Genomic DNA, 27,643 nt, shown 5'->3' on the forward strand with positions numbered 1-27,643 from the left:
GACAGGTTCAAGTATCGAAATGTCCTTAAATTGAGGAGCCCAGAACTGGACACAGTACTCAAGGTGTGGCCTAACTAGTGCTGAGTATAGGGGAAGAATGACTTCCCTGCTCCTGCTGGCCACACTATTCCTGGTACAGGCCAGGATGCCGTTGGCCTTCCTAGCCACCTGGGCACACTGCTGGCTTATGTTCACAGTCAAAAAGATGAGGAAGTAATGAATAGTAAAAAAAGACATAATATTCATAAAGCATGTTTAGGGTTGCTTCCTAAGATAGGATAATCCCTTAATGTATCAGAGAAACATGAATAGATTTTAAAGGCTGTTTCAGGATGTGCCATTTCAGAGTGCCTCAACTGCCCACATTTCTTAAAGGTATTTTAAAAAGGTCAGGTAGGGAAATCATACATATTTATCCCTTTTGGTTAGAACACGTAGATATATGACAGAGAGAAAGTCTTTGTTCATTGCTATTCATCGTATTCTTGTCGTTAGGATGATCCAAATATGTTTGGCAAGAGTGCTTATGTGGTAGCACAGGTAACCATCCAATCAATACCTTGTTCCCAATTATCAGTACTGAACTCCGCAAGCTTCTAAATAGTCTTCTCCCTTGCTGAGACCAGGAATTAACTCCTGGAAGGAAAATAAAACACAGACTTATGCTATTTTGACCAGTTCTGTGGAGTCCTTCAAAATATGTTAAGATTCTAATTTTCATGGCAAGAAGGATGTAATTTTTACTTACATAAACAAATGAGAAACTATACAAACTGGAGTTTATATTTAATTCACACAGTGCAACAAGGAATACAAGAACTTCTGCTTCACATAGGGTATTTTAAATTCTTTTTAGGTATTTTATTTTTAAAACTTAACATTCAGTAAGAAAGGATACTATCAAAAGCCAAGATTGAAGACCAGTTAGGAAGTATGATTATTCTGTATTACTTGACAGACGGTCACACAGGAATATTTTAAAAACCACTTTTTTTTCCCAGCAGAAAAGTCAGAAAAAGCATTTTAAACTGTTCATTAATATTACATGGAGACTTACTTCCTTATATACCAGAAAACCATTTCACAGCTGTCATACCAGTAGTATCCTGCCATTTCTGTCACCTCTCGTGTATATAGCTACGACATGTCCTCGTATTTCAGTAAGCGATCTGTTTTAAGATGACAGAAACTAATTAGGACCTCTAAACCTTACTTCTACTCAAAGTACCACAGGCTTTGCCACAGGAATGCATTAAGTATGGTTTATCTGCTCGGATTTTCAAAAAGATGTATGGGACATTTGCATTGGTTACTGTTTTTACATCATAAAAAATATGCTCATCAGAGCATAGCAAAGTGCTGTTTTAACTGTTTGATGAGCTGCTGTGTATCAACATGGCCTGGAAACGCTTCTTCTGACTTCTGAGCAGCACTATAACTCCTCTGAAGATCTCCAACCTGTTAGAAACATAGAAATCCATTTTGTAAACCCAAGCACAGCAGTATTTACATCATGTGTTTTTAGCGACGACGGAGAATGGAGTCAATACATCTGATCAATGTGATCTAGTATTGTCCTTTATTGCTTCAGTATCGCAGGCCCATGGCTTAGGCCTATGGTGAAAGCATGGTACAGAGCAGACAGTAGAGCTGACAGGCTAGTAAGAAAAGCATGGAGGAAAGTGCGCAGTAAGAAAACCCTTAGAACTTATATAAACTTGGAGGGCATTGCTGGCATGGCTTCATTGGCCCCTCACGAGTGACCACACACTATTACTATAGATTATTGGTTAAACCAGTAATAACATGCAAGATTGTTGATGCACGTGTGCATCCTGTTATTCTGAGGTAACTGTGTTTATACCTACCCGTGTCCTGCTTTGGTTACACGGTGCAGGCACAGCACTATTCTGCTATGCTGCTAGCTACTTCTGCACCCGTGCTGGACACGGCCTACCACCATGTCAGGCTCCAGGCCTACACTGCCAGATTGCTCATGCTGCTTATTGCAACCATTACCACATGTGTTCTGTGCAGTACATTTCTGATGCTCACAAAAGTTTAAACACAGCTGGTCCTGAGAGTGAACAAATAAATCAGGTCAGTAATGGGGTTTCTGAACTCAAGGTTATGTTCCTCTTACATCAAGACATGAGAAGAAAAAGAAATGTAATAGGAGTGATGCTTCAAGACAGTAACTTTACATCCCATTCCACTTGATTTCTTGGAGAAGAGTTAGCCAGGTACAATATGCTCAGTGCTTGAAGAAGGGAGAAATAAAAAAGAGAAGATTTGTTTTCAAGCTCCATTGAAGTGTTGTTGTATGCACAGGCCAAACACAATCAGTCAGGCCTCTGTAAAAGCTGCAACACCGTGTGATTACCTGCTTCTTTCTGAGAGAGGCGCAAGAGTGTTGGAGAGCTGACATTACTCCTCTGCTATTAGAGGTGTTTCCACACCGTTTTCTATGTACCAAACTTGACTTTTTGCTAAATAGCCATGTTTTTTAGAAGGAGGAAGCATAATTAAGAAAAGTATCTCAGAAAAAAAAACCAACCACCAAACCACAAATGTTTGGGAACACCACATCTACTAAAAGTGATAAATCCCAGGTGAAAAGTGTAAGCAGGAGGCCTCTGTTGCCTATGCATCAGTCAACAAAGAGCTTTGTGCAGGAAGAATTCTCTGAAAGGGAAGAAACCCTTCTCTGGTCCTGGACAGAGAAGTTATGTTTTGTAACTGCTAGCCTTACACTGAATCCAAAGGTTGCATCACCACACTGCATCACCAGCTAGCTGATCTGGTCACCTGTTTTCTCCAACACAAGCACACTCTTTGTGCAAAAGCTAAGGAACAAGACATTTGCAGACTAGGATTTACACTGTATTTGGTAAGTATAAAATGCCATTATTCAACACCATTTTATGTTTCACAATGGATAAGATATGCTTACAAATTAATGGGTTGTTCTTTCCTTGACACATGTACTTTGGTATCTGTAGGAGCTTGGCTGCCCACACAACACAGACTCATAAGAGTATCTTGAAGGTGGAGGCACAAGAAAAGGAGCAATTTTTTCTTGTGAAATATGTAAGGACTTGTACAAGTTTCTCCTTATTAACAGCAATGCTGGACACTTAATTCAGTGTCTGAGATACTCTTTATGAAAGAGTAATAATTTCTTTATGAAAGAAATTATTAACACACAAAACTCAGAGGTTGTAAAGCTGAAGAAGAGCCTTTTCTTTGGAGATCACAGGACAAATGAATGATATTATTCCTGAAATTACTGATAAATCACATAATACTATTTCACTTTGTATTCTGAAAAAGCCAAGGAGTCCAAAGACTATGTGTAGAATTGTTAACACATTGTTCATCATCTGGGCATTTGAAAAGTTACAAGATTATGTTGTAGCTAGATGACCTCACTTACTCTGAAAGCAAACATCTGAATGACTGCTTCCACACCCAAAGCCTCTGGGTATTAAAATCAGTATGCAACTTCAGTTTTTCTTGAGTTTATGCACTCTCTCGTCTTTTCCCTTACCTGTTTGGAATTCTCAGTAATAATAAATCCCCAACTTACCCACCAAGTTAGAGTAGGATAGTGTATTGCATTACCTTCTCTGAGAGTATTGCAAAATTGAAATGGGGTTCATACATATGAGGTGCTAAAGATGAAGCAGTTTGCAGCAAAGCTCTTGCCTACACAGAGAAAGAAAAAAACAAACAAACAAAATCTGTGAGGGGATAAGTTACAAGAATCTAAATGCAGTTCTCACCATTCTTAAAAGAAATCATCATGTGTTTTCTTTACTAGGCCTTCCCTAAATAAGCCATCTTCAACTACGTATGAGTTATACCAGTGCACATTTAGGAACAATACAGTTTAATAGCATTGTAGTGAATAAGACTTTTGGTAGAGTCAGAAAAAACATGTTGCAACTTACTCAACTAAGCAGTTCAATTCTAAAGACTGAACAGGCTATACTAATTAAAAAAATATGTTTAAAGTCCCATCCCATTGTATTTATATGTTATCACTGACAGCACTGTCTTCAGCACCCCTGAAGACATTAAAATGCAAGTTTTGATGTTCAAGAAATGTAATAACTTTTTTTTCTCTGACTAGCAAAACAGTAGCTTTAAAAACTAATAAATAATTAATTATCAGAGTACACATTTTCATACTGTAAATCCAACACAAAATTAAGGTCCTGTGAATACTTGTATTAAAGATGGGGAATTTTGGAGGAAAAAACCAAAACCAAGTATTTTTAAAACAAAAAGCTATCCATAAAGTGGGAATAAAACCAAAAAAGTATATGTAAACTGTTTGGGAAGGTAGAATTAGGAAGTTACTAACACTGCCGAAACCTGGCAACTCTGAGTACAGGCAGCAATACTTATGGAAGAAAAATGTAAGATAAAATAAAATACAGAGTAAGCAAAATATCTTCACATTTTTAGCCTTCTGTGCATGATTTTATTGCCATAATGATCCTGATTTTTAACTATACACGAAGAAAACAGAAAATTTTAACCTGAAGACTAAAACAGACAGGAAACAGTTACAATGGAAAGGCTCTGCAGTACTAATTAATGGCCACCACAACCTCCACAACTGGATTTACTTAGGAATTAGAAGTCTGTAAAAGTACTGATTGTGGAACTGAAACTAAACCCATATTTTACTTGTCATCTGAAAGATCCAGTGCTGTGTTTGTTTCAGTGTTCCCATGGTAATTGATAGGCTATCTGAATAAAGTTAACTTTGAGAATTTGCTCTTTAGAAAGGTATTTACAAGTCTTTGTATCAATCTATCACTCTGATGTATACATGAATCTTTCAAAATAGGCTTACTTCCATAAGGGTTAAAACAAGCCCATGCTAGTCCAATAAATGCATATTGATTTCCCCTGCCTTCATATAAAAGCCTGAATGCATCAAATCCCCTGTGCATGCCAATTATACACCCCAGCACAATACAAACTTGGTATACTCACATTTGCTAAGACAAATCATCAAGTTTACTGATGCGAAAGTATTGATCAGGAACCTGCTGCTTTGGGACAAAACTCTGAAGTACCCTTGTTGAAAATATCTTTTAGATCTGATCTGATTACCTAAGTCTACAGTAAAAGTTGTCATTCAAGTGAATCACAGAATACTAGGTTTTTGTCTGGGTATCAATTTAGAACAAAGATCTCATAACTGCAAAGCCACTGTAAACTTTGTTTGTCTTTGATGAACTACTTGGACATGCCTAAGAATGAAGAGCCTAATGGGAGACAGCATGACAAGTGGAGGTCACACTGGAACATGCATAAAAGTTATCCACATTTTCTGCCTGTAATAGTAAACTACAAGTTCATATGCTACCTCCACCTCAGGCAAATGACATGGTTTGTAAGTACAAAGGGGCAAAAGGAAGCATTCTGCTTAGGATGAGGTTGAACACCTACCTGTTCAATGTGACCTTTTTGCATTTCCAGCACAGCCAAGTTGTTGTAAGCTTCAGCATAGTCATTATTGTTGACTAATGTGAGCTTAAAACACTGGTAAGCCAGATTCAGGTCTCCTATTCCCTAGAAGTAAAACTATATTGTAATTTGTGAAACAATTGGAAACAACATGCATCTGTTTTGTTGTCTGGAATATCTTTTCCTCCATATGTACTAGTATGGAATAAAAATTACAATAAAAGCACACTGGTAAGAACCATATGTGCCTTCTTTCCATACCATCCTACTCTCCCTCCAAACAGAATCATTTTTCTCTAGCACAAACTTCCATGCTCCAAGAGATATGCACTTAATCTAATGTAGCTTTTAAATTACTGTTAAAATCTAGAGTATCTGCTACTGTCTACAGTAAAGCAAGAAAAAAAGATGTCTCCAAATGTGAAGTCATAACTGTCACTCTCTCTCTACATCAATTATAAAAAACACCACATATAAGTCTAGTTTTGAGAAAATAAAAAAATAAGGGGTATTAATTTCTTTGTATGGAGCTGAAAAAATGTAGGCATATCAGTCCAAAAATCAGTATTTTATGCAGTATAAATTAATGTGTTTACTGCAGTGAAACCAAGATGGACAGTTCAGTTTCTCTTTGACTTAAGTTAAATCATAGTCAGGATCTGAAGACAACTCATGACAGAAAGCTGTCTAAAACTTTATTCAGTAACCTACTGGGCACAAAGCCAAACAGAAATCCAACATAACTTCTGGAAAAACATCTGCAAAAATGTGTAATGAATGCAAGTTAGCGTAGAAATTGAACACACTTTATCACACAACTACACAATATTTCTAGAGCTACCTGTCAGAGGAACTTGCCTTCTCAACTATGACATGTATGTGCTGTAGTGTCTGCTGCATGCCGCTGAATGTCTGTTTTTATGACAACAGAACCAGTCTAATGCTGCATGTAACACAAGTAACAATCAGAGAAAAATATCTTGAATTTTTACAGGTTAGCCTGTATTGCAGCAAAGGGCTTCAAGGGCAGGTGTATGTTGCAACATTTTAGAAAGAAGGGAGGGTTAAAGATGGTGGGAAGGGAGTATCTTTTAGCAGTTAAAAGTCATACTCTCTGAATGTGTACAGAACTTTATTGTTTTGCCTCTTCCTCTCTAGTGAAGTGCAAATAAGCCACTAATCTACAGTGTACTCTCTCCTGCATGCTATTTCAAAGTAGGGCAATGACTTCTGCCTATTCTTTTTCCAGGTTTTGAGTAATTGTACTTATTCAGAAAAGTTGTGAATATTTTTCATACCACCGCCACATGTCCCAGGTTGTACCACACATCTGCTGTCTCCTCTTCGTTTTCAGCCAGAAACAGTGCACGTTCAAATGAAGACAGTGTCATATCATATTGCTGGGCATAGAAGCAACAGAGACCCAGATTGTTAAAAAGTTGGCAGTTATAAACACCCATCTGCAGGAGCCGTCTAGATTGAAAGGAAATAAATAATTAGTTTCTTTAATATTCTTTTAGAATATGAATTCTATTTTAAATGACAAAGTTTTCTTCTCCTTTCTCCCTCTCCTGAAAGTGTGCAATAACCAAGTGTTGTAGTCTTAAACTTAGTAAAGGGTAGTGCAGGGCACTTTTGATAGTAGAATCCAAGCTATGCAAAACAGTCTTTGTTTAAATTAGGTAACTTTTGTCTTCTTGACTGTGTCACATAAGACAGAGCTGTATGTGGACATTTTCCATTTCCTTCTTCCGCTCCTTCAACCTCAATCAAGCTGTGATTTGCTGCAGCTACTTTTTGTGACTCTTCAGGCTTCCTTTTTTTTGCCAGCTTCCTTTCCTTCAGCATTGCTTTAATCAGCACTATTACACATAGCATGTGAATCTACATTAGTCTTACAGCTGAAGCTTAACTCAGATTTTGATTCAAACTGATATTGTTTAATGTGTTCTTTTAGAATGGAGATGTCTTATAAAAATCCTGTTTGTTAATATTTATAGGAAAAACAGATATGCCAAGAGAGCTAGGGAAAAAGAGGGCTGCTGTCCATAGCATGACTGTGAGCTTCTGACCTTAGAACGTACAAAACATGAAAGTGCTCAGGTCCAACAGAAATGAGATGGTAGTGCTTATACTGACTTAATCTGCTCTTAGACTTAAGAACAGGAGTCAGATCCTTTGCACTCCAGTTCCACTGAAATAAAAAGCAAGGAGTGTTGTTTAACACCATTACTTTGAGTAAAATCTATGGGAATCCACATTCAAACAAGGGATTTTTTTGGTCACAACTGCTCATGTCTTCAGGTGAAGTCTTTTTCAAAGGGCTGAAGAGGAAGCCCATGTGCCTTCGGGATACAACTAGAGTTGAGAGTATGGTTCAGTGTTCTTAAACTGCCTCATGTTGCAAAAGATAATTGTTTATTAATCAAATAATAACTAGCTTGATAATCTTTGTTGATACTTCTACATACTCATGTTAAGAGAGAGATGTAATTATTACTGACTGATAAGATACATAAGTTGATATGCTGATTTTCTGGTGATTTTTGTCCAAATGCTTAATCACTCTCTCATGCCAATCTCCTAATGTCCTTTTTCTGCATCACAGAATTCAGTGCTTCATATTACTTTCCCACATCTTCAGTTCCCTCCCCTGTCCCACAAGTGTAGATACCTATAAAACCGCAGAGCTATCTCAGGTTGGTCTGAATAAAAATGGTTACTGCCAATGCAAGCAATGGCTTCCACGTGAGTATTGTCTTGTTTTAAGACCTCTTTATAGTACTCTGCAGCCGAGGAGATATTGTTCATTTCCTAAACAACAGGATAAAAAACAAACAAAAAAATAAATATCAGATTAATCCTACTTTTTATCACTGGTTTTTATCATAAAGCTTATTAAAATATCAATCTGCTGGATGCTTTATCTATGCCCTGTATACTACTTAACTGAGATTAATTGTGTATGCTCTTATGGTTCTCTGATAGTACAATGCAACGTCACTGTCTGGCATCTTCACAAGCAACACACAAATGCATGAAGAATGCATATTTACCAGTGCTAGCTGTACCTGTCATTAAGTCTATGCCACAGTGACCCCAAAAAAAAAATTAATTTTTATTATTATTTCTTAGAAAAAGAGATTGCTCAGAAGCTTGCATGTGCAATGGTTATTTGCTGCTTTTAGCACAATGTCTTTTGATACACAGCACTGTGCAGTTAGTTTCCCAGTACGGTAACATGGCACAGACGTATCCTCAGTCAATGTCTACATTATTTTCAATGCTTTGGAAGTCATCTCATGAATTGTTCTGAACACAAATGAGAATATAATTGTATATGAAGAATTACTACATGCCTTTGAGAACAGGAACTATGCATTTATTACCTAAGCTTGTACTAGCTAGAATATGCCAGTTAAGAGAACGATATTGTATAAAAATACAGGCTTGGATGTAAGCTACTTGGAAGATGAATTAAGGTGAATTCATTACTGTAAACAACATCACACTGTATCTGAGGCCTGCAAATCATGAGAAGACTCTAACCCATATCAGAAGAAAATAATTTAAAAGATCAAAGTACACTTCTGTTTTAAGAAGTGCTGTGTGCTGCAGATACACTGTACTTTCAACTCGTTTAAAGAATGTGCTTTTATTTAACCTCAGCAGCATGTTTAGCCATGGAAAAATTTATTTAAAACCCAAAAAAGGTCTACAACTCTTCCTACTGTCAAAAGGTAGTGACAGAGAAGAAAAGCTCTGACTAAGCTGCTTGATGCGTATACTTCACTTGAGAGTTTACGTAATGAGAACAGCCCTGTGCTGCAGTACAAATCTTTGCTAATGAAGCTATAATCCTGCACTCAGGTGTCAGTGCAAAACTAGATCTTGTGAACTATATGCTGCTCTTTAATAATTCCTTAAAGGGCTATGCAATGTTATGTGTGATTCTGCAAAATAATATCCATATTAAAAACTGTTTAACAATTCAGAAAGAAAAGCCTCCAAAAATTATGCAGATGTTTTATTCTTGCTGAAGGACAGAAAGGATTTAATATGAAAATGGATTAATGCTTAGGGGTTAGATGGGAATGATGAGAACAGGAAAGAATGCCAAGTATGAATGTAGACAAAATAAATAAAAAATTCATGACTTTAAAATATTTGTCCTGGAATAGCAGCATTACCAACTGTCAGTGAAAAACAGTATTAAGTTCACCGTTTCACTTGAAAATACATACTTTTAAAATACAAAATACACAGTTACCAAGCTAAACTGGAACTAAAATTAAACCTACTTGAAATAACATCTACTTCCTAAACTAAAAAATATTCACATTCCAGTGTTCACAAGAACTGTTCTCTGGTTTAAAAAAAACAACAGTAACACATAGTGCTAATAAAGACAACATCATCAACTGGACTGTTTTGCTTTTAATCCTGATGGCAGAGTGACTTAAGCAGTCTTAGTATAATGAAACATATAAACTAGACCTAGCTACATGGACAACATCTGGACCTCTTGACTTAAAATGGACTTACTTCTGAGTGTCAAGGGTAAACAGGATTTCACAAGGGTGATTAACCAGCGAAGCAAGGAAGACTCCAAGGCACCCCTGACATAATTTTGGTATCTTTGTGTACTGTTACCTGTTTTGCATTAGCAATACCAAAAATCAGCATAGCTGACTTTTTTATGACCTTATATTCAACCATTAGCTCTTTTTCCTTGCTCAGACAGCTAACCTTGATCACAACAGGGACTGCATAGTGAGTGCATACCTCATGGATTCTGGCAATTCCACAAATAAGAGTTACTTCTCCAGGAAATCGATCTAACCCTTGCTTGAAAAGGTTCATAGCTGTTACAGGCTGATCCAAGCGCAAATACACCTACGCAGATGGAGAGCAAATATAAATGTCAAACATCTGACTTTTATACTTCTACTGCTGTTTAACAAAGGAGACAAATAAAAGGGATGACACCTCCCTTTATGCAGTAAACCATTAGCCGAGATGGTGAATAATACCAGGGAAATAAAGGACTAAATACTCAGTAAACCTCTGTAGTGAAGATAATTAAAATTACATGCATATCATCTAGACATTATTAATTCATCTGGACATTACTTATAAATCAAAGAAGGAAATTGCTATTTATCATTGCATCAACATAATATACTTTGACACTGGTATCACTGGTACCTTGAATATTTGCCTGTCTTACTGTATTTTTAAAAGTTTATGTTTAGGCTTGAAAGAACTGTACCTTCAGGTTTACAGTGCTGGAATACCAAAATACTTTACTTAGTCAAGACTGAACTGCACTGAGACTTTCAGATTTACTTACTGCTCTGCCAACCTCCTCTGTCACAAACAAAAAAATCCTGTAACAGAACGAGAGCAGTTTGGTCTCTGTGATGCGGCTTCTGTGTTAATTATGACAATTTGTACTGTCAATACTTTTGTGTAAGAATTGGATAGAGGACATCAACATATAGAGACCACCTGATAGAGAGCTCATAGAGACCACCTCTGCATCTGTCAGAGCAGACTTGTAAAGCCCTTCTGGGTGGGGTATGGTAAATACAGCTACAGCAAAAGAAAAAGCCCTTAACACTTCTTTTTGGAAACTAGATGGCTAGACTGATACATCTGTTTCCCACTGAAAAATGGGAGTATTCTGAGTGGTCCTGTTGGAGAAACATTACAAATATTGCATTAAATAGTACTAATGCTTGATATGACTAAGAAAGGGAAAGAATCAGTGACCGGTATGCTGACACATTTTGCAATGCAGTGTAGGAAAAGTTATGTTTAACTGAGCACCTGAGAAACCTCCAGATATTATCTGCTTCTGCACTTGAGCATCATGGACTTTCAAGTGCCCATAGTAAAAAAAGAAATTAAAGCCATAAAGTATTAATTCTTATCCCTATAGATATATAATTCTGTAGACATTTGCAAATAATTATTTCCTATGATCACTGAAGTGACATTATTAATTGTCAGAGGTGTGGACTGTGAAAGCCTTCCTAATAAAGGGACTGCCATTTTGAGTTGATTGCTGACAAACAGGAAGAAAAAAAAAAAACCACAACAAAAAAACCCAACCACACCAAAACAAACAAACAAACAAAACCCCAAACCCACAGGCACTTTTCTCCAGTCATTTTGCTAATGTCAGTTCTTTTATCAAGCTAGAAGACAAATGCCTTCTTGGGAAAAGCAATAAAAGAGTGAGGGTTGGTTTTTTTTCCAGGGGTGTGGTCCTTGGTAGACTAGGACTGCACTAGTAATACCATCAATGAACATGCTTTAAATTAACAGTTTATTCCTAATGCACTCTATCTGGGCTTGCTGCCCTGTCTAAACCAGATTTCAAGTAATTTGCTATAGTTTTTAAACTATGCATTGTTTTTTCATGAATTTCATGTCTGTATTAAATTTTAAACTAAATTCAGAGAATCATAAAATTATCAGATAGTTTTGGTTGGAAAAGACCTTTAAGATCATTGAGTCCAACCATTATCTAACACAACCAAGTCTGGTGCTAAACAATGTCCTTCAGCACCACATCTAATTGTTTCAGTTGTGACTGTCAAGGTTCTTATTGTTTCTAGAAAGTTTTCTACAAAAAAATTAATATATCAAGAGCTTCAGTGGGAAGTACACAGAAAGAATACATAACAGCTGGTTACAGTTTAATTAAGAAGAACTTTGACTTCTTGTTTCACTCCTAAGTATCACCTATATGAATGACTTATACAATTTGTGCTAAATACGTATAGTAAGCCAGTACACACTGCCATACCTACAAACAATCTTGTATTTTCTTTAAACTGAGGTTTGTTTTCCTTGCTTGATTAATTTTTGACTGATCCAGCTATGAAGCACAGCTGTCTTCTCATTCTTAGGGTAACAAATACAACAAATGGAGGATAGGAAGCTCTGTTACGTCTGGTCTTTTGAAAAGTTTTTTTGGCTTGTTGCTGAAGTATATTTTCTGATTATGACTTAGGTCTGCTCTATTGCTTCATCTGGATGTTCACACCAAAGATGTACTTGCTACAGATACTGTGCAAATAATACACTAAGGCAACACATCCACGGTACTCTGCTATCCAATTTCTATATCCAATGGCATATCACACTGTCCAGAATCTCTATAGATTGTAGAGCTGCTGTCCAGATGAGTATCAAAAGACCTTAAAAGCCATGTGGGACAACTTCTACCTACTCACAGCTGCTTTGGGTGAGACATGCTCTTTAAGGATACTAAAGCTGTCGTCATTAAGTTCTCGATGCTAAACACAGAATAGCTCCATTTTCATTTTGTAAGTCTCTTCTCTCCGGTAAAAAATGCCATTTCCAGCTCTTCTGGGTCACAAAGTATTTTGTAACTTCTCATCAGCCTTCAATTCTTTAAAGACATTTTTTTTTCAATCTATTCATAAATTAACATTGCAAGACAGAGCTTTCTGGAAAATACTTTATAAAAAACTAGATAGCTGTTAAAAAAATGAATATAAACAAAATCTAATTGGTACTGTAGTATTGGTCTGTTTGCATAGAACTTGACACAGTTCTTTGTTGTTTTTAATGGCTGTTTAACTCAAATCTTATCTTTTCAGTACTGTCATATTGAGCTTTATCTCAGTGCCCTGCTCTATAGCCTGTCCACCCACAGTCACTAAATCATGTTGTGAGATGCTTTACACCTAAGTGAGCTGGTCTGTGGAGTGGGAGGTAGAAGTTCAAAGGCAGCTCCTACTTGAGTTAATAATGATGCAGGGAGGATGTATATCTCCCATAAAGAAAGAAACATTGTTTGTTAATCCAGTTACTCTGCCAATTTAATCAGTCTGTGTAGCTCATGTATTTTACAGAATGACATCAACTAGTGCTGGAAATCTAAAATTATTAAGCTCAGTTGAGTAAACTAACTCCAACTGCTATGTTGAAGATGAGTCTCCAGACATCTAGGATAATAGTTTAAATACAAAGTGTAAGCTGATCAAGAAACGTAAAGGTAAAGCACATATAATAATGAGTAACTATATCTATCCACTTTTGGATAGGCCTGTGACAGCCGGCTTAAAGAGAGCTTTTAAAGAGCAACTGATTTAATCTTTCTAGCACAAGAAGAACAAAAATAGTTCAAATTTCTCACAGGCCACCTTGTCTGGAATGTCTTAGAAAAAATATTTAGAAACTGATGCATACTTTGGTACACAAGTAAATCTGATGCTTAGCTGTTCTACTTGGCCTTTTAAAACTTTTAGTGCCTTTATTTTGACAACACACTCTTTTTCAAAGTCTCTGCTGCCTTTAAGCTCACTTTGTTTTGATTTTGCTTGCGAAACGAGGATTTTGAGCTTCACTTTTCACTGATTTATTTTCACAGGAGACCATATATAACTACATTGTTCTTCATACTGGAACTCAAATAATTCTTTAGCCCTCTAGTCCTCATTGGAGTTTAGAACACAGAATATAGTAACAGAGGTGTTTGGGTTTTTTTGTAAACTATAGACTTCAACTGTTAGCATGTATTGCCTCAGGTCTATATATGGAAATCACACATGATTAAACTTAAGGGTGTACCAAGCTCAATATTCATCTGTTCTGGTGTATGGAATAGTGATAGTATGGAATTCCACTTGATTCTTAAACAAGCAAATCTATGACTTACTTTTGCCAAATACAAGATTGTATCAACCATGTCTTGCTGCTTGAGAGCTGACTTAAATTGTTTCTCGGCTTCGCGAAATAATCCTAACCTGAAGAGACAATAGAGCGGTATACAAGGTGTTGGTTTCTTGGTTTGGAAATGCTTGTTAAATAATGAAGCAGCGCGCAGTAAATCAAACACAAAGTTACTAAAAGCATACTTCAAAGTCATAGATTTGTGACCACATTAACCCATGCTTCTAAATATATTGAAGACGACTACTCAAAACTACAAAAAAAGGCTACAGGGTGGCTTCTGTGAGAAGCTTCTAAAGTTTCCCTTGTGTTCAATAGAGACAATGCCAGGTAGATACAACATGGATAGGCCACTACAAAGGCCAGGTCCATCAAGTGATGGCAGTAGTGCCTCTGCGGCTACATATTTAGGAAGAGGAGGAACTGCAGCTAGAGAGAGGAGTGAGAACATCTGAGAGAAACAACTCTGCAGACAAAGTCAGTGAAGATAAACGGGGAGGAAGTGCTCCAAGTGAAAGAGCAGAGATTCCCCTGCAGCCTGTGATGATGATGACGGTGTGAGAGTCCACACCCCTTTAGCACATTGGTGGAGCACATATCCACTTGAAGCCTGTGGATAACCCTACAATGGAGCAGGCAGATGCCCCTGAAGAAGGCTAGAACCTTGTGGGAAGCCCACACTGGATCAGGCTCTTGGCAGGACTTGTGGACCCTTGCAGAGAGAAGCCCATACTGGAGCAGGTTTGCTGACATGACCTGTGACCCTGCAGGAGACTCATGCTGGAGCAGTCTGTTCCTGAAGCTCTACAGTCTGTGGAAAGGACCCACGCTGGAGCAGGCAATGAAGAACTGTAGCCTGTAAGCATGACTCACACTGGAGAGGTTTATGGAGAACTGTCTCCCATAAGAGGGACCCCACACTGGAACAGGGGAAGAATGTGATAAGTACACTCCCGAAGAAGGAAGTAGTGACAGAAACGATGTGTAAAAAACTAACAAGTTGCATTTTCCATCCACCTGTGCCATTGTAGGAGGAGAAGGTAGCTAATTCAGGAGTGAAGGGGAGCCCATGAAGCAGGGAAGGCTGGAGGAAAGGTGCTAATTTCTCATTCTATTTTGATTGGCAATAAATTAAATTAATTTTGCCCCCAAGCTGAGTCTGTTTTGCCCATGATGGTAATTGGCAAGCAATCTCTGTGTCCTTATCTTGACCCAAGAGCCTTTAATTATATTTTCTCTCCCTTGTCCAGCTGAGGAGATGAGTGATAGAGTGGCTTTGGTGGGTACCTGGCATCCAGCCAGGATCAACACAATACAGCTTAAAATAAAATAAAACTCAGTTTAATCTTTTAATGAATGTCAAATAAAGGTTAAGGATAATGAAGAATTTCATTCATTTGGGCATCAAAAAAGAAGAAATGGTTTCAAGCCAAGATGCAACATGGAATTTTAAAGAGCTAACTGCTCTGCATCATCAGACTGTTCCTGAAAAAAAATGCTTATAGAATTGTAAAGACTGCAGATATTGCTTCAGGTTTTTTAAGAACTTTTTAATAAAAACTTTTTATTATTTTATCAATCTGAAGACCTTATTAATTATTGACTTAATTTCTCAAGCTAATATAGCAATGTTAATTTTGTGCGGTCATGTTTAACAACAGTTCTCCAACAATTACTTTGAAACATTAACAAACATGAATATGCAACTTTCAGTTACTTCAAGGTAGTCAGTGTAGATGCCTTTACCTGAAACAGTTTAACATCATCTCAGTATATTTAAGGAGACCTAACTGTAAGCACAGTGCTCTCCTCTAAATACTTACTGAACTATTTCTGCAGTGCACAGCAGACCCAGAAGTTCAGGTCCCACTCTCACGCTCTGATTACAAAAGAAATGAACATTGGCTTACCTATAGTAGCACTTCCCAATTTGGACTTTCCACCACCAGTCCTTGAATTGTGCATGCTCAGTGGCAAGGGCTGCCAAATCTAGAGCCTTCAAAAACAAACCCATGATGTTAGCATTAGTACCATCAATGTTTACAAGAAAGGACATGAAGTGAACAATCTGAAGGCTTTCGTAAAGGGAAAATTTTGAATGAAAAGTCCTGTTGAACTTGAGGTGTGGGGACTGCTTTTATGTTTACTATTTTTACACCTTAGTGCATAAAGTAGCTGAAAGGATAATTTGTCCCTATAAGAACATGTAATCCAAACAACTTCTAGCAATTTCAAGAAAAAATGTAAAATTAATTTGATCAGACTCCTGAAGTGCAGCTTCAGAACATACAGGACATGTGTAAGCCAAGACATTTTCTCCAAGCTTCCCATCCTTTTGCACTAAAAGTTGTTAAAAGCAAGTAAAAATATACTAAAATAAACAGTTCAGCCAGATAGAAAATCTGTAGAACTGTCATCTCATTGTTAATAAGGCTTCCTCCACTTAGGTGAACTTTTAGATGTGTACAGTAAGAATTACTTCTTCCTTTGAAAACTGTTAAGTTGTTGTTTGGTTGGAGCTTTTTGATACATTTTATGATACATAGGAAAGAGATATTTTAAGAAATAGAAAGCTACTGATGAGGGTGGAGGTCTAAAATCTGGTTTATCTAGTATATTGGTAAAGTAGGTATGCTAATCAACGTGCTACCATCAGCCACCACAGACAGAATCTGTGGCTTTTCCTGTTTTATCTATAATTTCAACATTTCTGTTAAAACAAATTGATGTGTGTTCCATACCAACACTTATCAAAGCAGTAATTGTTAGCATCCCTTATTTATAATTCCATTTTGTCCCAGAACATGTCCAAGCCATGCCACGTTTGTTTGCCATATTTTAGTGATATCATCAGAAACAGTCTAAAAAGTTTTCAAGCACTATTTTTATAACAAAGAACTGACCTGTTTCATTTGTTTTCACAAACATTTTGCAGGCCACAAAAATCAGAAACCAACTATCTACTGTGAACAGTTCTGTGCAATAGCCACTAAGTAGCTGAGGAACCAATAATTTCCAGAAAAAAAAACCAAAACAAAACAAACTAGAAAATGCTAGAAATACTAGAAAATGCCCAATTTCATGACACATACCTCTGGGTTTAATTCCTGTTCTTCTTGTTAGCAAAATGAGGCTGCAAGTAATCAACGGGTGTAGATTTGACATAGCACAGCAAAATCAAGAGTGCTGTGACAGCTTACAAAAGTCTCTCTCTTTTGGCTCTGAGAAAGAATGATTCATTTTCTGTAGCAATTGAGGTTAAGGAGTTGCATTCATGCTGTTCTCAAAGACAAAGAGACAACTGTCACCCCCTGCCTCTGTGATGGGAGAGAGAGAACTGAGGAAAGCTTACAACTTTGAAGTCATTATTTCTTCCAGTTAGGTGGAATCCTTGAAAGCCTCCTATGGCAGCTCTTAATCTTAGTTGCCCTTTGTTTCTTAGCAGCTTTTCAAATTGCACAATAGGTCCCCTGGAGCTACAGATACAAGGAGGAACATATTTGCTTCGAGACAGAAATTATTGGTTCCTCTTCCAGACAAGTAATTTCTTTCATTTTAAGATAAGATATACAAGCAATTTTATCCCAGTACTGTGAAAATTTGGGGAAGTAGTTAATGTTAAAACACTGATTACTTTTGTTGCATTTATAAATACACAAATTATTTGTCTGTCAAATACCACACCTGATTCTAATGCTGCTTGAGCTAACACTTATGAGCAAGGATCATACTGCAAATAAGATGCTTCAAAGAGCTTTCCTTAGGAAGCTCTGATGACAAGTATTAAAAGAGGAGGACTGACTTACAGAGAACAATCTCTTCTGTAGCTACATATTCGGCTTTTTTTTTCCTGGTGCCCTAATTACTTCTGATAACTATTTTATGCAAGGCTAACAATTCTGGCTGCTATTGTAAAGTGGGAACAAAGACTACTTCAGGCTTAGTAGACACTAACATAAGTTTATCTAGCTGGGATCTTATTCCTCACAGCAGAAAACAAAATAGTAATTTTAAAGTTAGTTTCTGAAATTAGGTCCTACTTCTATATTTTCCTGTTAAGAAAGCAGGAAAGGACTAGAAAAAGCCTGTTTTGGATAGTATACAAGTGACCACAAACTTGAATCCCCAAATACTACATGTCACCAATATTTCTAAAATTATCTGTCTGAAAAGTGCAAGTATCAGTGTCAGCTTTTTCTATGCTAGTAGTTAGACTTTCTGTGGGTATCACATGGAAATCTTTTGACAACATGGCTCTGAAATGTTCATAACTTGATGAAATTAGACTTTCAAAAAGTCAAAGCCTTCATCTTGCCACATCCATACCAATTACTAGCATCCTTCAATTTATGTTTGCCACAAACTTTAATTGCAGAGTTTAGACACAAATCAATGTTAATCTGCAAAGCATGTTTATATAAACCAGTCTATAATAGCAATAGTGAGTATTATGTCTGTCCTGTGTTCCTGTGCAATGCTGAATGTACCAATGCTGAATGTAGTTGTACCAATAACTACAGCCCATAAAAACAAAGGGGTCCACAAGGGCTGGACCTACTTCAAGAAAGAAATCTTGAAGGCACAGGAACAGGCTGTGCCAATGTGCCAGAACATGAGCTGCAGGGGTAGACTGCTGGCCTGGACGGGCAATGAACTTCTGAACGAATTAAGGGGAAAAAAGAGGGTGTATCATCTTTGGAAGGTAGGAGAGGTTACCCATGAAATGTTTAAGGATGTTGCTAGGTCATGTAGGAAAAAAATTAGAGGCAAAAGTACATTTAGAGCTTAGACTGGACACTGCTGTGAAGGACAACAAAAAAAATCCTTTTATAAATATATTAATGGCAAAAGGAGGGGCAAGGAAAACCTCCACTCCTTAGTGGACATGGATGGGAATATTATCACTAAAGATCAGGAAAAGGCAGAGGTTCTTAATACCTTCTTTGCCTCAATTTGTAATAGCAAGATAGGTTGTCTTCCAGACAACTGGCTTTCTGAGCTGGCAGATGGAGTCAGGGAGCAGTATAGTTCCCCTGTGATCCAGGAGGAAGTAGTTAAGAGACCTGCTTAGCCATTTGGATCCCCACAAGTCCATGGGAGTGAATGGGATCCATCCTAGGGAGCTGAGAGAGCTGGCAGATGAGCTGGCCAAGCCACTCTCCATCATTTTTCAACAGTCCTGGCTCACTGGAAAGGTCCCAGATGACTGGAAGCTGCCAACGTGATGCCCATCCACAAGAAGGGCAAGAAGGAGGAACCAGGGAATTACAGGCCTGTCAGCCTGACCTCAGTGCCAGGCAAGATTATGGAACAGATCATCTTGAGTGCAATCACACAGCACTTACAGGATGGCCAAGGGATCAGGCCCAGTCAGCATGGATTTAGGAAAGGCAGATTTAGGCTGGACAGATGGGCAGAGTCCAATGGCATGAGATTTAACATGGAAGACATTCTTCACAGAAAGAGTGATTGGCCATTGGAATGGGCTGCCCAGGGAGATGGTGGAGTCACCCTCACTGGAGGTGTTAAAGAAGAGACTGGATGAGGGACTTGGTGCCATGGTTTAGTTGATTAGATGGTGTTGGATAATAGGTTGGACTTGATGATCTCAAAGGTCTTTTCCAACCTGGTTTGTTCTATTCTATTCTAAGAGAAAAACAGTTATGTGCCTTGGCAGGTAAATGTACTTTTGTTTAAACATCATAATTTCATATATAGGACTGCATGCACCAAGGAATTGAATAGATAGAAATGATAGCAAGTGTCTGCTCCTGCTTTCATGTGCTGTTGAATGGCAGTAATTCACCCAGCAATGGTTATTGACTAAAAGTCTTATTTGGAGATAAATCAGCACAGGACAGTTTATAACATAACTGAGTAAATTAAATTAACCACAGACAATTTGGTGAATGTCTTACAGATTTCTATAGTTTGCAAATCTAACATAACTCCATTATAAACAGATTTCTATCAGAGTATTTATTTAAGTGTATCAGAAAGAACTGAGGAAATATCAGAGGTCATGACTTCTGGCCCCAGGCATATATCATACACTCACTGTTCTTCCTCACAACAAAGTGTCCTGTCATCATTACCCACCTGTGAATAATGGCAGAACACAATGTCACAGTCTACTGCCGAAAAAAAAGTAGAGTGGCCAAGTCTTTTAAACTGCCCTTGTCTTACACCATTTAGCAAATAAAACAATGTTTAGAAACAGCTCAAAGGGTACAGAAAGCCACTTATTAATTATGTATGTTTCCAAAGGGAAACATCAGGAACAATACTGGATAGGACAATAGTTTAATTTTAATTAAATAAGATGAAAGACTTTTGAAAAAGCTCAATGTTTCTCTCTTCTTGCATCCCCACATTTCTGATAATTGACAGATTACAGATGTATTTACTTTTAATCTGAACTGAGTGCCTAGCGTTATCTGGCCAGCTGAATGATACACAGTAATATTTCTCAGCTGAAACTTCTGAGGTTTTACATATATACTTTCATATATGCTGAATACTGAACAGAATACAGATGATAAAATTGCCTTTATTTCAGACTGTTCCAGCTCAGCACAATGACAAAGGAAGAATACCATCACTACTACTTCCGTGTCTATTCATAAAACTGCAGGAACCAGTCCTCCAATCCCACACACACAGGAAGTCTACAAGTAGAGGCTCTTCAGTCTACATAGTCACAAGCTTAAACCAACTTCCCAGGCTTCCAAGCCTTCCAAGCTTTTTCATCTTCATTTAATCCCGTGGAGAAAAATATTGGTTTTCTTTTTAAGAACATGCAACATCACACAGTAGCACATAATGCAAAGATGCAGGAACTGTCAGTGAATGTCTTAATGGATCATCCAGGCAAGATCCAAATCAGCTTTCAAACAGTTAACATACATGCTCTTTTTCTGCTGAATATTAAGCAACCAATATCTCCTCAGGAAGAGACAAGAAACTAAATCTGTGAAATGCTGTTTGTAAGAGGTGAAGAATAATAAATGCAGACAAGTCTAAGCAGATGTTAAAGTATTTAATTTTTTTAAAAAGAAAAATTAAAGTACATGAGATTCAAAAGTTTGGAGAACAGAATTACATTGAAAGTGGTGCAGAAAGTGCAGAAGAGGAATGAAAGTGAACAAGAGAAAGTAAATTGAACACTTAAAAGCCAAAAAAAAAAAAATAATCTCTCCTGAGATACACATCACATTTAAAAGGCCCCTTGTACTGTTAAATGTGGCACTACTTTTTCTTCTGCAAGATGCTATCATCAGCCAAACATGTTGATGATCTCCTCATTACACAATAAACTGTGGTGACTAAGCTGAGACTTCCTTGTTTACAGAAATTTATTCAAGTGGATAGGGATACACAAAACCAAACCAAACCAAAATCCAAAACATAAAACAACAACAACAAAATCACAACCCCCCCCCCCCCCCCCCAAAAAAAAACCAACAGCACAAACAACACCAAAAACCCAAACCAAAACAACAATTAAAAAACCCCACAAAACCAAAAACAGTGATTTGGGATTTTCTGCAAGGGTTGCAAAATATATGCAATACAGAGTAAATACATCTCACAGTTGTTGGTTTTTTTCCTGGAGTATTCGGAAAATTCCTTCCATTTTTTAAAATGATCTGTCTAGTTTAGAGATTTTGCATGTCCTTAAAGTATAGATGAGAGGCATGTGTGGTATTTATCAAGTAATCCTTTCATTCTCAGTGAACTGAGTTCTCAGCAACAAACAGCGTAAATTTTAATTAGTGGCATAAAACCCAGGCACTTTGTTCATAGTAACAGAATAAATGGTAACTGTAATTTCTCTCTGACATTTCTGATGCTTGTCCTTAGAGTTCTAACTATATTTTGGATTAATAGCTCACCGCAATTTGATCCTCTTAAAAGAGTTCTATGCAATAAATTGACAGTGTATAACTATAATCATTTGATACTAGAATAAAAAGCTGTATCTTTGGAAATAGCTCTGATCTATGTCAACAACAACAAGGTTTTTTTTGGTTATTAACTGGAGAGTTTAACTTCAGACCAAATCACACACCAGTTAGTAGTACTGCAAAAATTCAGTAGCTGTTTAGTCACATATGCATTAACACAAGCAGTTCTTTCAAACAAACAAGCAGAAAGTTTTATTCCATATATAAATATATATAACAGTAGTTAAATACTCGGCACTTTATTCATAGAATAATTGTTTCCCTCAGGAAACTGCCAAAAAAGTTGCACAACCATTATCTATTTGTGAAAATTTAAACAATAAACAGCCCCAAGTGGATCTTCCCCATTCAGTACAGTAACACAAGAAGAAGTAAAGAATAGGAACAGAATAGAATAAACCAGGTTGGAAGAGACCTTTAAGATCAAGTCCAACCTATCATCGAACTCTATCTAATCAACTAAACCATGGCACCAAGCAGCTGAAGTGGTAGAAGCCCTATCCCTGGAGATTTTTAAGGCCAGGCTGCAAGTGGCTCTGAGCAACCTGATCTAGTGTGAGGTGTCCCTGCCCATGGCAGGGGGGGTGGAACCAGATGATTCTTGACGCCCCTTCCAACCCTAACGATTCTATGAAGCTATGATTCTAAAACTTTTGGAGAATAAATGTTATTAAAAAATCATATGGATAACATAATTTTTCTTTTGAGACCACAAAACACCTCAGCATATGGGATTAAATTTCTTGAAAAAGTGTCCAGAGTTCTAGTGATTTTTTTTTCCCCAGTTTCACCAAATACCTTTTCTTTCTGCACACCCAAATGCATAAACAACCATCTCAATAGTTTAAAATGTCAAATTATGTTCAAGTCAATTCACTTCTGTTAATGGACAGTCTTCTGTAACCTACTGCTTTCTCTCAAGCCTCAGGAACTCTGAACTTTCTGGATATGGTTGAAGCTACTGCTCAAGGTCCAGTAAATTCTGTTAACATGGAATCATCACACACAGGCATCTTATCACATTCACAGACGAGTGACCTAGTTTTAAGCATTACAATGTTTTGCTTCTCAAAATAGAGAGCAGTGCCTGTCTTAGTATTTGCAAATTATAATCCCCAGTTACCATTCCTGCAAGAAAGGATTTCTCCCAAACACCTTCTAATGCTTCACTTCTGTATTCAGATATAAAGTACTAGCTGGGTCTTCAGCAGAATACTGACAGAAATAACTTAATGATAGTTAATAAAAACTGAAAGTGTATTGTATGAAAATTCATACTCACATTTTTTACGTCATTTTCATGGTAAAAAATATATTCAAACAATGCCTGTTGGAAGAATATTTAAAACATTGTCATATTTTTAAGACAAAAATTTATATTATTATTGATTACATTAGGCAGAAATTAATTCTTTGTGAAAACAATCACACATCACAATTGCTGACATGAACTTTTAATTAAGACTTGAATAGACAAAAAAATATGTGCTCCATTACAGAAGAGCATTTAAATTCTTAATTTGTTGCAAGAGATTAATGGAATTGTTTGGGTTTTTTTAATTTTTGGCCTGTAAAGTCACTTAAAAAAATCCCTCCTCAAACAATGGCAGCTACAGATAGAAAGTGAATACAGATTTGAAAATCTGGTACCATTTTAATGGCTTTTTAACTGTAAAATCAGCAAATGATCAAACAAAGGCTTTTTGAAAAGTATAGTTAGATGTTTATGTAGTGCAAAATCTACTCAAATTAAATATAGGTTTATTAAGAATGTAAGCTAAGCAAACTTTGCCTTAGGGAAAAATACATAAATACAAAACCTATAGAATTTTTGGGTCTGTAAAGGAAAAATTTTTGTCTGTTTTTCAATTTGTGAATGACAAATGCTAACAATACTGCACTTCTGAAGCTCAAACACACCATCATCATACCAAAACTAAAATAATTTACATGCATCAGCTGTGCTGTGATAACTGCTCCTAAGACCACAACTGCACAGCAAGATAACTGCATCTGTTTACTCTTGTATAAAGCTAAGCCAGTCATACTACCTTGTAGTACTTGTTCTGCACTATAGTAGAGCATGTAACAGGTAATGGCGGTAGGAGCATTTTAAGTGAATAAAATTATCTTGAAAGATAGTAGATAACAGTGAAGACTAGGAGCATCTATTCCCAAAAATACAGTATGCGTGCCAGTAACACAAGGTTCAGTTGAACGGAATCTTGATCTTTTTCTGCATCCAAATTCCAGGCTTTAATTACTTCAAAAGAAGAGAATGTTGTTCTAAATTTTTATTATTCATTATAAATTATTCATATATATATATATATTCATTATATCTATATACACATATTATAAATACTTATTATTAATTATAAATATAATCTAAATAAGAGGACAGCTGTTTTCTAAGGATTGCCATGACTCTTACTACAGAATTGTCATGCCTGGTGAGGAAAGTGAACCCCAACCCACTTTTCTTCTACTTTTGCTCAGAAAAGAATCTGAACAGGTGATTGAAAGACATTAAATAATTATATAAATATTATGTAAGAGGATAACAAAAGAACAGAAAATAAAGGTGTAGTGAGGCACTTCTTTCTCTAGTTCAGTAACAGGGAAGCATCCAGTAAAAATGAGCAAAGGTAAAGCACTAAAAATACAATTTTTGCATGGCTGGCATGAGGAATTTCCTGTTATCTACAGGCCATGACCCTCAAAAGGATTTAAAAAAAAGAACGTTCACTTGGATAAAAATATCTAGAGTTATTAAGATAACTCTATGAAAAATCCAAAAGCTAAAAAGAATCAAATTTACTGTTTCATGCCATAACCCAGCTGCTAACAGATTTACCAGAGGCCCTCTCTGGTGACCGATGATACCTCACATGTCTCCTATGGGGTGTCCTGCATCCTGGCTGATGGTAGTCAGAAAGAAACCACATTATTCTATGCTTCAAAAAATAGGAAGACCTAGTCACACAGTGAAATGATGGATACTCTAACAAAAAAAGATGCAATCAGCATACTTCACAAACACACGTATGAAAGAAGTATGTAGACATTTATACCAACATGAATACACAGGCTAATTATGTTAATTTCACAGTTGCCAGATTTATCAACTTTTTGCACCCAGGAGAGGTGACAGCTCAAAGAGTTTTAAAACTTTAAGCAATGATTCTTAACACAGAATGCAGTCTGGAGTCTCACCTCCTGCTTTGACTTTAGCCTTAATTCTGTCTTGTTAAAAAAAATAAAAATAAAAAAAGTTTAAATCCATGTAGCTCCAAATTTAAATTTAGATCTTACATTCTGTGTGAAATGTTACTGTCATAATGTATTAACTTCATAATACTGACAAGTACACATGATGCCTATGGATGTTTCTATGACTTGCTTTACAGTTTTTGCTTAAGCCTCTTTTCATATGGAAGTGGAAGAAGTCAGAGGTACACCATTGTCCCAGAAAACGGTAATTAAAACCCAAAATGTTTAAAATTATGTAAGTTTAACATACCTGAGAGCTGCTGTTGTAAGCACTTCATCTGATAGCTATCCTACCTTCTTAAATAGCGTATAGTTACCAAACACAAAAGCTATCTGCCTTCAAGCAGAACTACTAAGCCTAGATTTTTATGGCCATGTCTTGTGTTTCTTAATCCTTCCTAGGTTTCTTACATTCTCCTTGTTTTACTGACTGATGGATTTAAAATAATGTGTGCTGGCTGATTCCTGGGAAAAAGGCCTGCAGTTTTTTCAGAACTCATAAAGAACTGACTCCTAACTGCCCTCAGATGGTATTTTGGAAGTCTTTTATTATCTTGCTAGACCAGAACTTCCTATACTTCATATCTATTCTTTAGCCTAGATTTGGTTAAGCAGCCAAGGGACCTTGGCTCCTTGTGATAAGCAGGAGAAAACTGTGCAATCACACAAAATTTATTTCCACACTGAAAAGCAATGCCCCTACATCACCCTAGATTATGTTTTAAAAAGCAAAGGAGTTTGCTAATCATTTTTGAAAAATCATTAACTGAAGTTTTAGGCTGAAGGAGCTAATTTCCACTAGCAGATTATTAGGTACTACTAGCCTTATAACAGTGTTTACCACTGTTTCCCAAAGTAGTCTAAATATATGGGTTCTTGCAAATCTAAGTTGCTAGGCAAATACAGGTCCTGAGAGTATACCTGATGGTTGTTTGATACCCTGTGTAAAGACCCTGTGTTGGCCTCAGCACAAGAGTTGGTTTGTTTTTGTGAACAAAGGATGCACAGAAAATATCCTCATTTATACACTTAACTGGGGAAAGATTCAACCAAAAGACCACAGAGTGATAAATCATTACACAGCTTTTAGTTCCTTTCCCCTCCAATCTTGTCAGTTGGGCAGATAACCTGCATAAACCTGCTGTAAGGGCAGACAGTCTGTTTCAATGGCTGTCAATCATAGGATCTTAATTGAATAAGAAGAATCTTTTATATAAAAGTGTTAACACATGCCATAAAAATTAAAGGGAAAAATACAAACCCTTTGAACATTTTTAGGCCAGGATTGCCATCTATTTGTATACAGAACCACATTTTCAGATGCCAAAGAGGGTTCTGCTGATTTTTTTTCTTCCTCCTGGCTTTTATTGGTTTTAGTTGCCTTTTGCCACTTCTGTATGCACAGCTCAAAGTTATTTACCAATAGAATATTTTATTCTATATAAAGGCTTTACCTAGGTTATGCTTTCAACATAACCTTTCTGGACATATTTTCATTTTCAAGTCTGGTAATCACTACCAAAAGTGAAGTAACATACTGTTTTTTGAACTTTGTATTTGCAACACAGCTCACTATTGTATTCCCAATCCCACGTACAGTTGCATTAGAATGATGCTAGAAAACGAGGAACAGATATCACAACACTAACCAAAATAGTTACGTACCTTTGCCAGTTTTGGTTTTTGAGCATATTTTGCTAAATTCAGTCGAGACAGATTTATGAAGGGGCCATCTGGATTTGTTATCATTGAAGCCTGGAGGGAAGAAAGAAGTTTTCTAATGGAAATACACTCTATTTTTCTCCAGAAAACTTTGAAAATAGTAGTAGTATACAAAAGAACCCACCCCAACTATCAAAGCTTTTCTAGATGCATTGCTCTGCTGTGCAGTACATCCTCTTCTTACTGAATTTTATCTTTTCTGAAAGAATTTGTCTTACTCCCACACAGACCCTGAAAGAGGCTGCATGAATTACCTTTTGGAACTAACTTTTTTCTTCCCTGTCTCCACTATTACCATAATGAGCCTAAGCATGTAGCTTGCACTAACTTGTTAGACGGACCGAAGGCAGTTGGGATACATAATAAAAAATTATGCAAGAGCAATTCAAGAAGATCAGCTCATGCCTGTGATAGTGAGAAGATAACACATCTTGCCATTAATGTGACATTAATCTCTATTATACATTTGCGCCAGTTAAAGC

General features: G+C 36.8%; 1 protein-coding gene across 1 annotated transcript in view; it reads right to left on the reverse strand.

Moving 5' to 3' along the window:
- Positions 1-789: 789 nt before the first annotated feature.
- Positions 790-27,643, reverse strand: part of TTC8 (tetratricopeptide repeat domain 8) — a 41,573-nt gene continuing 14,719 nt past the window's right edge. Inside the window, exons 6-15 of the mRNA XM_054161932.1 lie at positions 27,105-27,194; positions 23,449-23,493; positions 16,110-16,195; positions 14,186-14,273; positions 10,273-10,383; positions 8,162-8,301; positions 6,786-6,960; positions 5,470-5,592; positions 3,625-3,708; positions 790-1,458 (exon numbers count right to left, since the gene is read on the reverse strand). Coding sequence (XP_054017907.1) covers positions 1,342-1,458; positions 3,625-3,708; positions 5,470-5,592; positions 6,786-6,960; positions 8,162-8,301; positions 10,273-10,383; positions 14,186-14,273; positions 16,110-16,195; positions 23,449-23,493; positions 27,105-27,194 — 1,059 coding nt within the window. The 3' untranslated portion in view covers positions 790-1,341. The remainder of the gene's footprint in view (positions 1,459-3,624; positions 3,709-5,469; positions 5,593-6,785; positions 6,961-8,161; positions 8,302-10,272; positions 10,384-14,185; positions 14,274-16,109; positions 16,196-23,448; positions 23,494-27,104; positions 27,195-27,643) is intronic.

The sequence above is a fragment of the Dryobates pubescens genome, chromosome 5 (assembly GCF_014839835.1).
Source record: "Dryobates pubescens isolate bDryPub1 chromosome 5, bDryPub1.pri, whole genome shotgun sequence".
In the NCBI taxonomy this organism is placed as follows: domain Eukaryota; kingdom Metazoa; phylum Chordata; class Aves; order Piciformes; family Picidae; genus Dryobates; species Dryobates pubescens.